At 38.9% G+C, this 13,412-nt stretch overlaps 1 protein-coding gene across 1 annotated transcript in view; it reads right to left on the bottom strand.

Moving 5' to 3' along the window:
* Positions 1–1,124: 1,124 nt before the first annotated feature.
* Positions 1,125–13,412, bottom strand: part of SGPL1 (sphingosine-1-phosphate lyase 1) — a 1,851,476-nt gene continuing 1,839,188 nt past the window's right edge. The window contains exon 14 of the mRNA XM_044055782.1: positions 1,125–12,102. Within this exon, the coding sequence (XP_043911717.1) occupies positions 11,959–12,102 (144 nt within the window). The 3' untranslated portion in view covers positions 1,125–11,958. The remainder of the gene's footprint in view (positions 12,103–13,412) is intronic.

Below are 13,412 nucleotides of genomic sequence, written 5' to 3'. Positions count from 1 at the left end.
AGACTTAATATGGGTAAAACTGAGCCAATGCTGTAGTCTCTCTCTCTCTCTTTAGGATGTGATTATCAGGGCTGTACCCCACTCCTCCCCATGTTGCATAAGCCTTGGAATATAATCACTCTGCTCTAACTTCTCATTTGAACAAAAGTGATGACTGTACCTGGCAGAGCCCAGGTTTCCACCAGTAGATAACGCTGACCTTCACCTGTGTGTAGTGCACATTCAAACTCTTGTACATGGCTTTGTTCACACTATTATATAAATATTTGCCACTGGCAGATAAAGTCCTATGGCTCACATATGCTGTAAATTTGGACCTGTAAATTCACTGTTTTTCAGAATTAATTTTACTTTAATAGGAATGTTAGAATATGTATACATTTATTTTATATGTTCATAGTGCCATAACTGTTTCAGCCTCTTGCCATATCTCACAAGCATTAGGTTGCTTCTTTCTACCCTAACAATTCAGTGATAAACAAAAAGAGTATCCAGAGAAACAAAGACTGGAATTCATTTTTACATGCCATGTTACTGCTGCTGTTAGTATTATTATTATTATTACATTTTTACCACACTCAGGTATACAGATTCAACAATGTTTATATTTTCACTATACTCAAAACATCTGAGGTGTAAACAGTCACCAATATAGCTATAATTCTGGCTACAGGGGTTGTCTCTGTATGAAACTGACTAAATGCGGCCATGCTGTCATGTTCAGCATAAACATCCAGTAGTCTGGCTTTGTAGGACTAGTATGCATTTGTGTAAAACTATGGCCATTTTTTTTCAAATATTCCATGTGGTACTACTGCAGCATGACCAATGTTCCATGGGTAAAGTCAGATGACTGCAATATTCTAAAAGGGTATACCTATGTGATGTCATCAAATATGTACCAAGAGCAATACTTCTATCCGTTTGTGGCAGCTACACTTTGGCCATTGCCAGATCACAAAATAAAATTTTACACAAATGGTTACTCTTATTCAAGGCATTCAATGCCATCTGTTTGACAAGATTCTCAGAAGTTATGTGCAATAGACAACAAACTCATTCAAAGACATCACAGTAAAAGGCTATGTTGTTGTTCTTTGCAGGATCAATAACTTAGACATTGGTCCAGTACACAGTAGATCTTTATTTTGTTGCATTAGTATCCTAAAGGAACAAAAAAGTAAAGTGCCACAGGCTTAAATGTGGATTATGCTGATAAATGATCAACTACCAAAAGAAAACTTTTCTGATGCTTACTGGTCATAATAAAATTATAATTTCACTTAGGTTGAAAACATTTGCAATTATTAGTGGTTAAACAGAAGCCAAAATATGTTTTATGTTTCTGACAATAAACAGTTTGTTAAACAATAATAAAAGTGTCCATGACTAAAAAAAAAATTCCAGATTTCAAAACTAAAACTGAAGGAAGGTCATATCTGAGTTGTGAAGTGTATTTTTCAGCGATCAGGAATGGTCAGTCAAATAACTCACCTACAACTATGGCTCCTGATTAATGCCTTGACATATACTGATTAAAAATGAATAACAAACAAATTCCAATTTACAAAAACAAACCATTTCACAAGACAGGCAAATTATAAAAATGCTAGACTAGCTTACCCAGAAGGAATACAGTTTTGGGAGTCAAACAGGACACACAGTTCCCTGAAATTATTGCTTCAAACCAATGTATCAATCATGGTCATAAAATAGGTAACACATGGCAAAACTCTGGTTATATCAGATTACAGTGCTTTAGAAAAAGAAGCAAAACAAATCAAAAGGAGACAAATAGTCCGGTTGTACAGAATAGACAACAATGACATTGACGTATGTCAGGCATTCTGAAGTCAGCCATAAAAACATATCACACACATCTGCAAATTTCAATGTTTTGGCAAGAAAGCTTCTGCAGAATCTGTGGATTTTCTAGTGCATTTGACATGGAGCTATGAGTACAAAGGCCAAACAATTATCCAGAAACAATAATGAGGTTTACTGGCAAGACAGCCTTATGGAACACTTTCATATCCCATCAAGCACTTGTTCAAGTAAATATGGACACAATAAAATCACACAGAAATAAAATTAAACTTATTAAAACAGCTTAACCATATTTGAGACATCATTTTTTTCCTAAGAGAGCCTAGCAAAGAGAAAATGGCTATGTACATCATTAAAATGCAAATAAAAAATATTTTAAAACAGATTTATAATCATAGTATTGTCCTTGGCAAGAAAATTTGAAAACCTTTATGTAAATGCTTTTAGGTATACACCTTTGCTTCTTCGTCATGTCTCTTTACCTTTCTCTAAGTAGCTATGTGCTACTCATGGAAATTAAATGGTCCTACTGAACAAAGCCCTTCATCCAACTGGAACATCGAAGCTGTGGTTGGTGGAGGAGAGTGGTGTATTATCAACACCTTGTGGGGGTTTTCCTGGCATACAAACAAGGTCACAAGTAACCATGGCAACAACTCCTGTCCTTGCCTTACATAGCTTTATGAAAGGCACTGAACACCACTAACCACAGTGTTGCAAAGGTGCATAGGACAACACAAGGAAAGGTGCAAATAGAACATGATGAAAGACACTTTTTTTGTGTGTATTAAAACAAACCTGCACTGAATGCAAGATCACTTCAAGAAGTGGGAAAAGGCATCTTAGGCTGGGAAGGAGATGGGACTAAAATTCAGTAGGTATGCAAGAAATAAACCAGAGATCTGAAATGCTGTGAGGCAGAGCTAGACAGTGCCAGGCATGAAAGTCATACACCATCATACAGTGCACCACAGGCATGGTGCAACAAGGACTGAAAATCAACAATGGGTAGTGTGCATCAGGTACGGATTTAAAGGTATGGGTGCACCACCAACACTAGACCAATGTGCAGGGTCTATAACATATGAGCGAATTGCATAAATTGCAAACACTCAGAATATCGAACGTACCGGACCTCAAACTTCCTATTGTGGGGGGCACCCCCCGTTAATTGTCAGGTAATCTACCTCAGCCTGCTGAGGTTGTTTTATGCACATTTTTTTCTTCCAAATGGCCAGAAACATTTTCAACTCAGGGCTAAAGCAGCAATTTTTGTACCATGTTAAAAATAAATTAGTATAGGTAAAAAAGTACATAACATATGTAATCAGTTTAGCATCTTAAGGCTTATTAAGAACTGTTAACTAATAAAAACAAGTCTAGAAATAAAAATAATCACAAGGACAGTGTATCATGATCCTGCTGAAATTAACAAACATGAGATCTACTAAAGAATTTATGCAAAACACATTAATGCACACAATACAGTTGCACTTGCAAACATCTGTGCATTTCATACCTTCTTTGTTACTTGGGATTACTGCTTGAAAACAGGATCTTTCTCATTTAAGTCTCACAATCAAGTCCTTTGAGAACTTCCTACTTATGATGCCAAAAGACTCCCTAAATGTGAAAATATTCTCATCTGTAACCTGGAAAGGACAGCAATGAAAGAAGCATACCACTAAGGCAGTCGAGTCTCTTTAAGGTGAAACAGGAATGAGAAAGGCACTTGGACGGTTTCCTGCAAAAAAGGTTGAATATTTCAACTGAGCACATTAAAGAATGGACCACTGGTTTACTTTGGTTATCCAGAGGTTGAAACTCCTGGATGGTTGAACCCAAGAAGCCAGTGGTATGGACTACCCCTGGCAACTCTGCCTGACCTGTAATCAAGCTATTTTTAAGAACACATTTTCCTCAATACCTTTCATGAGTGGATGGTTCCATAGTTCAAGACTCTATCATACTTTACCACAAACAGAAAAAGGCAAGTTGTGCTATACATGGTTATAGGGAGTGCTGCCACTTAAACAGGTTAAAAGAAAAATATATTAGGTGCTTGTGTGTGTGTGTGTGTGTGTGTGTGTGTGTGTGTGTGTGTGTGTGTGTGTGTGTGTGTGTGTGTGTGTGAGACTGATAGAAATTCTTGTATACAGTAACAAGCACATGTAGACTGCTTTGCACTTAATAGGTAGCACAATTAGTCTTACAACCTTTTCTTCCTGTATGTCATCAGCATTTTGACTTCTTGTACAGTGACAGTAAAGACAAATCACATGGGACAACCATTCTTAGATGACAGTTGCATCACAGCTACAAAGATCACTGTGTCACAATCTACACCAAGATGGTACAGGTACATATGTTACCTGGTAGTGGAATTGCTCTTTTCAGGACGCCGTGGTGAAGAGGCAGAAACCCTGAGTACTAAGAGTAGGGTGGGTTACCAGAAAAAACACAGCTTCAGCATTTATTAATGTGTTAATGCTTATGTTAAGTAACTGTGCACTTCCCCTGTAGCAATGTGTTGCTAGATTTGTCTGTTACAGAGAATTTGCCCCATATCACTACTCATACAACTGTATGGATCTGCCTCCTTGAAGGGTCTAGGCTAAGGTGTACGGCAAGTGTTTATTAGCATAAATCACATACGGATCCTAAAATCTATAGGGAAGAATGATCTAAAACAACTTTTCTCATATTAACTCATTTTATTCATGCAACGGAAAAGAGCAAACCAAGAATGCTCCCCTTTATTCAGTCCTTATTCTGCACTTATGCAGCTAATTTATAGAACTTATTCAGAGGTACTAGGAGTACATTAGTGTCAAGAGTGTACTTCCTCTCCCCACTTAAGTGTCGATATTCCTTTTAATTCACTAGACCTCATGCAGCATAATCATCTGAAAGTATAATACCTGCACAAGTTCATTTACCCCCCCCCATCTACCCCCATAGTCTGTCGACCATCAGCCCCCTCCTGGCCAACCCATCCATTTGTTCCACTTCACTAGGGTGGAGACTGACCAGGAAAGGTCGTCATTCAGACAGCCATTAATTCACAATTTTCTTTTACAGCTCTAAAAACACAAACTCTGCTTGGTGCCAGTTGAAACATGCAATAGGTTATCAGTGGAGGATGCCCCCAAACTTCTGCAAAGGGTGTTTCTTTCACATGGCTTTGTCCTTCTCCTCAGAGCATGACCAGTTATCTCTCCAGTCTCCACCAGGTAGACTGCATCACCTAGTGTGCTCCTGAATGTACATAAACCCCCACCTGAGGAGAAACAAGCAAGCCATGCCCCTTCATGTTCTACCTCCCAGCCTGGATGCTTTAATGCTAGGCAAGTTAACTGAACCCTGTTCACTTGGGCCTCAGAAAGGACTCTATCCCTTTGCCCCATGTATCTAAATTGGATTACTTTTTTAGGAATTCCCTTGTTTATGCCTGATAAATGCATTTAAAAACTCCAGTGAGTCCAGAGCAAAAGCACTGAAGATCTTACAACCTGCTTGTGATAAAACCAGGGCTACAATATATCCAGTGTTTCCCAAAACATACTGAACTAGTCATCTAATGCTTAACATCACTGTGTGACTGACACAGACGCCTCTGAGCCTTACCATCACGAATAACTGATTAGGCAAATATGGTGGCATATTAAGCTGCAATGCAGCTTAGTTCAGGCTTTAAACCTGTGGTGAGCTGTCATCTCTAGCAACCTGATGCTGCAGTGACATCAAGCTAAGGTATACCCTCAGATAGAACTTAAAGTAGGTTTAGACCAGAGACAATTCTTTAAAACCATGAAATGCATGTGAGAATGCACTTAGATCTGCTGCAGATTCATAGGGCAGCAACAAAACAGACGCAGACTGTTAGTGCATCAGGTGCACAGTACCCAAGTGAATTGTGGGAAATTTCAGTGTTCCACTTTGGGCAGCATGGACTTGCACACGGTGCTAACTGCAAAGTCTTCTGCTAAGTTGGAGGCTTCTTATGTTTAGTGCCTACAATTTGTGCATCACCGTCAGTCTTGATACCTTCTTTTTAAGCTGAAAAGCTCCTTGTGATAAGTGTAATATTTCTAAACCCCACTCCATATTCTTGCAGGCACCATATTAACTCACAGATACACTTCTAGAAAGCACTGAAAAACAAATCACTGTTTCGCATTAGCTTAGAGGATTAGGCTGTTTCCCGTGGTTCAAGGTTCGTCACCCTCAGCCTACATTGCCTGTGTTACTTTGAGCAAGTCACTTAATCAGACAGTGCTCCTGAGATGAGTCTGAAAACTTTCCATGGAGTTGAGTGCTCTACCCCTGAAAGCAAATAAATGTAACAAATAAAATACAAAAGATAAAATGCTATTTCACCTGTAATTATTAAGTGTTAGACACGTGTTCACAAACACATACACACTTTAAACAAAAAGGGATTGGAGTACTAAAAATAAAAATGTATCGGTTCATGTTCCTTCTAATTTTCCCTCATTACTGGGGAAATGTGTGTGGCTTAAGCAACAAAGCATAAAGCAAAAGGCTTGCTTCCAAAGTCAATGAGAACAGTCCTGAAGAAGGCACTGAGCAAATCTAAAATGTCATATTTTATATTAGGTAAACATTCTGATTATTATTAATCCAATGCCTACCACAAACAATGATATGACTGCATATCTATTTATGTTTTTATCTTTCTGACAAATGAATGAATCTACATAAAATCAGACATGAACAGTGTCAAATGCGGACTTTTTCTCCAGCTACTGGTTTCATGACACAGAGCTTTTGGATGTGAAATGAATAAAGCAGATTGAGGTTCAAGTACTGACCTGGGCATTGGAGGAGCTAGCTATAGTGGGATTGGAGTGAGAAACCACTGTCAGCCTGTCCATCTCAGGGAGTGTGAGGAGTCCTGACACAGAACCATCCAGAGGACATCTGACAGTATGAGTCAGGAAAAAGAGTGCACGACACTTCACTGAGCACTGCCAGTGTACAGAAGGTCAGCACACAGGACACTACAACACAATCTCCAGCCAAGGGGAGTGCAGGGGATAGGAGCATATAGAAAAATATAACCTCTACTGGATGACTACAATGATTGCCAGCTTGTCTTCCTCTCCCAGTGTCCAAGGATGCCAGGGATCAAGGAATTGAATGGGCCAATAGTATAAAAGGTGTTTGATGGTCACAGGGTGTAAAAATATATAAGATTTTTTTTTTATATAGCTGGCTGGACAAATTTTGCAGTCTAAATAGCATAAAAATAAATGACATATGATATCAGATTTCTCAGGCCTAAGACATCAGGGACATTAATAAATACACTGTACATAATACCAAATTTCATAGCCTAAAAAACTGTAAAATGCAGAATTATATATATCTTATAACTCTAAAGTTACTTTCCTGGGGGATGTATTCATTCAGAATTAAAAGGAGCAATTATTTTAGCACAAGGAGATATCAGCCGGTGACTCCCTCTTTGCAAACTCTGTGAGCAGATCCTGGAACTCTCTCCCAACCGAAATTACTTTGCTCAACTCCCTGAGCCAATTCAAGACTAGACATAAACATTTTACTAAACTGCCTATGTCAATGTAGCAAACCCAACTGACTCTCCATTACAATGAGACTAAAATAGTTATTTTAGCTTACCTGTGGCACTATCTTGACCTGACCTTGTTTAACTCTAATGTGTTTTGGCAAGTAACCATTGTAAATATTGTATCTGTAACTAACTGTATGACTTGATAACAGTATTCTTATCTATTGTATTACTTAACAAAGACCTACACTCTGATTCTCATTTACTGCACAACTACTATCATTTGCCTAGGTATGTAACCTCTGAAAACTGTATTATGTTCATTACTGTATATACTGTATTTTTTCTCTAATTTGGTGATTTTGGAGCTTTTCTCCCCGGGCCTCCTCTGAAAATGGACACGTATCCAGTTGGACTATCCTGGTCAACAAATGTAAAATAAATATCATAGTGAATACATACTTCTTTATATGACTGGAAATTAAAATTCATGTTCAAATTACTCCTTCGTGATACACAGCCGCAATGACTTCGAGTTTATCAGAGCTAGTAAAGAGATAAAGCAAAAGGTGCTTAGAAAGTCTGCCAACGATGTTTGTAAACATTGTGGAAACAAAAACTAAAGCAGATACACATGGCTGCTAAAAGAGTGAAATAGTTTACAATTTTAACTTCAACAGTAATAACAATGTTGAAGGAACTATAACAAAAAGGACAGATTCGTTTGCAAGTCAGTTATAAAATTCAAAAGGAAAGTCATAGTGAACCGTGATGTACCCCTAGGTGCTTAACATCAAGGAATATAACTGCAGTTAACAACCTTACTTATTTCGCAGTATCACAGCAACAGCTTGTAAGATGGCATGCAGTTAGTTCTATGACAGCCAATCATGAAGTGAATCACAACTGGCCAAAATGCAGATTCCACAAGCAAGGTCTCTGCTACTGAAATTTTGCCCTTATGATGTGCAATGAATTAAGACATGAGCACAGTAAGTTAGGGATGCAGAACCCTCTACATGAGTAAAGTTGTTTATGTGTTGTAAAATGTTATAAACATTTTATTTTACTCAAGATGGGTCTGACTAAATGTTTAGAAGTCACAGCTTGTAAGACTGCTTTCAGAATTCACTACAGAAGGGAAAACATCTTCAGAAAGTAGTTTCAAACCTGCCATTTTATCTACATAGTAGTAGGCAAAAGTCGACAGTGAATCTGAGGGAAGATATGCAGCAGGATAAGGGGCAGTAGTTCAAAAAATCCTCTCTGAGAAATGATCCTAAAAACAAATGTCTCCACTAAAGTGTTGTTTCTTAGTAAGAAGCCAAATGTGAAAACTTACATTTTTTCAATCTTTTTGCCAGAATCATTGCCCCACTCTCCCCTAAAGAAGAAGCAGCATACCTGCTAATTAATTTAACCAACTCAGAAACAGCCAAAACTAGGCAAAAGCAATCTCTTCCTCTTCTGCAACAACAGTAGACCCACCTTCCCAGCAGTTTCACTGCAGGAATACTGCTTTATGAATTAGGTTTTTAACAATACACACAGTTCCATGTACCATGTTCCAAACAGTGATTTTGTGCATTGCTTATGAATGCCCTGTTGCAAGTCCAAATTACGCAGAGAATGAGGACCTGAAATAAGAAGATAAATACCTCTGGGACATTTTCACAGTTCACACAGCAGCTGAAGACCCCTGGGGCCCAATGAAGAGTCTGGCATCTTACTGATCAGTGTGATATCTTATAGCACCTTTCTTTTTTCTTTTCTTTCTTTCTTTTTTCTTTTTCTTTCTTTCTTTTTAGTACTAAGCTAACTGCCCTTGCGAGCCATTTTAAGCCTAGCCAAATATCCCTTGTGAGACTCAAACCCTGCACCTTGTGCTTGCAAGGCAAGCACCTTAACCATTAGGCCACCCTCCCAACCCTTGGAACATCTTATAACTTTTTGAAAATACAGATTTAGATTCCCCCAAATGACAAGATGCTTATTCCATAATTACTGCAGATATTCTGAGATAAACATATGCTGGTGCTTAAATGTAGACTGCCCAAGTCTGTAGCACAAGCCTGTATATTTAAAACCTCAATATATAAAACCTCAGCATGAACCAGTTCAAACATCACAGGATCTAACCTAACTTTAAGCAACCTATAACAAATACGAGTCACACCACCTATTCTTTCCATTCTTGATCAATCTGCAGGGTTACAATCATAAAACAGGCAAAATATTTCCAGAAAAGTTCCAGCTGAAAAGTTATGAACTACAATTAGAGACCCACCATTCTTGCAATTAGTCCTAACCAATGCAAATGAGGTGAAAACATCCAAGATGAACGCACCACTGATGAAAAGAAGTGTCACAGTATCTCTTCATTTTTCTAAGGCAGTGCTGCAGAAACACAGCACTGGGATTACAGGACACTAAACTTCAAATAGATAAACAATGCAATACCAAGCAGAAATAGTAGCAAAAACGTATCATAGTGAAATAGCTATGAGACAAGGGAATAAATCCTTGTAGGAAGTTTTATACCAGGACAAAGAGGAAAATATTGAAGAGGTGAGACGCACCCTGGTGATGGATATGGGCAGATTAATGAAAGGTAAAGGATGCAAATGGATAAGAAAGGGGAAAGAGATGCCAGACCATAAGATGACAGTGGCTTTGAGGGCAAAATACATTGTTCAGATCTACTAAGGACTGTAGCAGAGACCGTCAGGAGAATACATTAAATGAAGGGGGTAGTATGAACATCACTGAATGACACCATTACCACTTTATTTAGACAGAAAAGATAAGGTACTGCCAATAGCATGGGAAGATAAGGCAACATGGGTAGGAACAAGTCAATATATTGAAACAGTGGCTAGAGAAGGAATCAAGAAGGAAGTTGGGAGTCTTTAGGGAGATAACGGACAAGGTATGGATAAGATGCCCTCTCAGGGAGGGAAAAGGCTTAGTGTCTGGAGACAAACTGAAGAATTTCATCCTCTTTGGAAGCTGGAGTGGTGCCAAAGAACATGATATGGGATACAGCAGTTCCCTTTGCACAAAGACACAGCCAGGGTAAGGGTAGCAGTGGCAGAGCTATGCAAAGGCTAACCAGAACAAGGAGGATTTGACAGATGACAAATCTTCACCTGCTGGTAACTTCATACATTCTTCCGAAGGCAGGCTGCAAGACCAATGCCATTTCCCTGTCTACTATTTTAACAAACAAATACAAAGCTATTTTCAGTCCATGAAACATAAGAAAAATGATGTGCTACACCACAATCATGATGGTAATTACACATGTAAAGTCCCTAATTACACATCATGACACAGCTTTATAAAAGTGTAGGTAGCCAAAAGTCAACTGCAAGGAAGAAGAGCTCAAGATTCTAAAATATCTCCTATCATCTCCAGTGAAAGAAGTATAGCTGGCACTGAAATACGAATAATGCGAAGTGGAGCAGAATACAAGGTTGCTATGCACCAATGCATTGCAGGACTGTACTCCCTGAAATGCATAATTATCAGTATGCTACAAAATACCAAAGATGGAAAATTCTTGAAAAATTGTGAGTGGTGCAGCTGAATTTATGAACTACTACCTAATGATGTGTCACCTGATTCAATACAACAGATACTGAGGAATAGTACCTTTATGTCACTGTCTGGGTGGCTGAAGGATGGGAACTCCTCTTAATCCTAACTCCATATTAGAATTCACCACAGGGAACAAATGTCTGCCTTATAAGTTCTAGACTAAAAAGCAAGATGATTCACAAAGCAAGAGACAAAGAGCCTTTTACATCCATATCAAAGAATAATAAATATGTAAGAAAAACAAAAACATACAAGATAGAAAATACAAAGAAATGACTTGTGGAGAACAAGAAGATAACTTTCACTGTCACGGCTAGTGAGTACCATAAAAAAATGCTGGAGCATTAAGTCTCAGTTATTTTATTTGAATAAAGACTTATTGCTATTGTGTGGCCACAGGTGGAAGTACACATCATCACTAGGGGAGAGGTTTCTCAGGTGAACTGCTGGCTAAAAATATATACATAATGATATTCTGCTCCGGGTCACATTACCAAAAATAAATAAAAATAAGTTCTACCTGTAGGCAAAAGCAGACAGCCATATGAAGACAAATGAGATGGATCCTCTTTCAGCAGAAATCGTGTGAGTAACAAAGAATAACAGAAGGCACAATTCAAACATATGAAACCAGAAGTATGTGTAACTTTTCAGATTTAGGATGGTTACACTTCACCAGTAACTGCATAATTTGAACCCTGGTCCAATAGTCAAACATTGTAAGTTGCACAGACAACAGAATAGTGGTTACAAGCTCCTTGCATCATTGGCTCTCTTCTATATAGTCATGTGATTTCCAATTTACACAGGAACATAACGCTGGACTGAAGAAGGCACTATTTGAAGAACTGTAAATGTAGACTGAATAATCCAGCTTTCACAGACACATACATGCACCCCCTCCCCTTTTTCCACTTCAGCTCAGCTATTAAAATATCACCAACATCAAGATTTGCAAGGAAGGTACATGGACAGTTCTAATGGTGATCCATCAGGCCATTTGTATGCGTCTTGTCTGCAGCAGGAATGTCTGTGCTGTAAAGGTAATCAAGGAATCCCCGTGAGATCTCTGACACCATGGACCGGTCAGGAATAGTCTGAGCCATGCCATATATTGCACCCTGGAAGGAAAAAGAAATATTACTGGTCAGGTTTTCATTAAGTCACAGGTACTGCTACATTACCATCAAAATCAGTTAACACTTATAAGCATTGTTATAAAAGTAATTATATGTTTATAAAAGAAATAAAAATAGCTCACAGGGTAACCAAATTACAACTTTCATTTGTACCAGATAAGCTTTCAATTCCACAACTTCTTCAGCAAGCATGTTTTGCTCATTACACATATTTATATTTTGTTTCCATACAACAGCATCTCTGAACACTTGCGCAGCACTTTCTAACTGCTTATAGAAAATATGCAAGCAATGTTCAAAGCCTGGGCAGCATCTCGAATATTCCACATAATTCAACATAAAGTACAGTTATATAAGTTAACTTATCATAAGAACATATGTTCATATAGATCACTGCTGCAGCAGCCATAACTAAATAGCATGTATCCTGTCAACGATCAAATATCAGTCCAGTCTACAAAGTGTTGCTCCTTCTTAGCACACAGTTCATTTGCCCTTAGCACACAGCTATGTCATGGTATAAGAGGGATGTATCTTCTTCTTTCGCCTTTTCTCGGTTAGGGGTCATCACAGTGGATCACCTGTCTGGTCATGATTGGCAGTGGAGTTTTACGGTGTCGAGTTGCCAGCCCGGCGCCCAACCTTCACAGAAGGCGCACGGACGCACTCACTCCAAGGGCCAATTTAGTGTGCCCAATCCACCTGCATGCCTTTGGGAGGTGGGTGGAAACCGGAGCACCTGGAGAAAACCCACGAGACCACAGGGAGGACATGCAGACTCCACACAGAAGGCACCCCAACCGAGGATCAAACCAGAGGAACTTCTTGCTGTGAAGCGGATGTGCCAAAAATAAGTGCTTTCTTGCCCAAAGGGCAGTCTGAAGCCTGAGGCTCTATAAAGTACAGTTGCGTACACTTACCATTAATGTATATGTTCGAGTGTATTCACTGTTGCAGTCATTACATTTGGGTAATCCTGCTGGCAGGTTGCCCTCAGCTGGTCTGAATTCCAAAGTCTTGGGTCCTGTGTCAGCTGCTGTCGCCCCTTCCCTGACGTCAGGTCATCAGGGGTATAAAAGAAGCAGCCAACGCCATTTTCTTCTGTTTTTCTTGCCCCATATGTCAGGTGCACCCATAAAGGGTAGCCAAACTTTATATAAATACACCAATATAAATTTTACCTTCATCTATAAGCAAATACACCACATAGGTAGTAAAAATCAGAGAAGGAAAGATAAGATCCAAAAGAAAAAAGGGGGGAGGCGGGTGGGGTAACCTGGACTGCAACAGTG

Source organism: Protopterus annectens, chromosome 14.part0 (genome assembly GCF_019279795.1).
Source record: "Protopterus annectens isolate FY-2018-M chromosome 14.part0, PAN1.0, whole genome shotgun sequence".
In the NCBI taxonomy this organism is placed as follows: Eukaryota; Metazoa; Chordata; order Ceratodontiformes; family Protopteridae; genus Protopterus; species Protopterus annectens.
The sequence above is the reverse complement of the archived record's forward strand: the minus strand, read 5'-3'. Positions and strand labels throughout refer to the sequence as shown.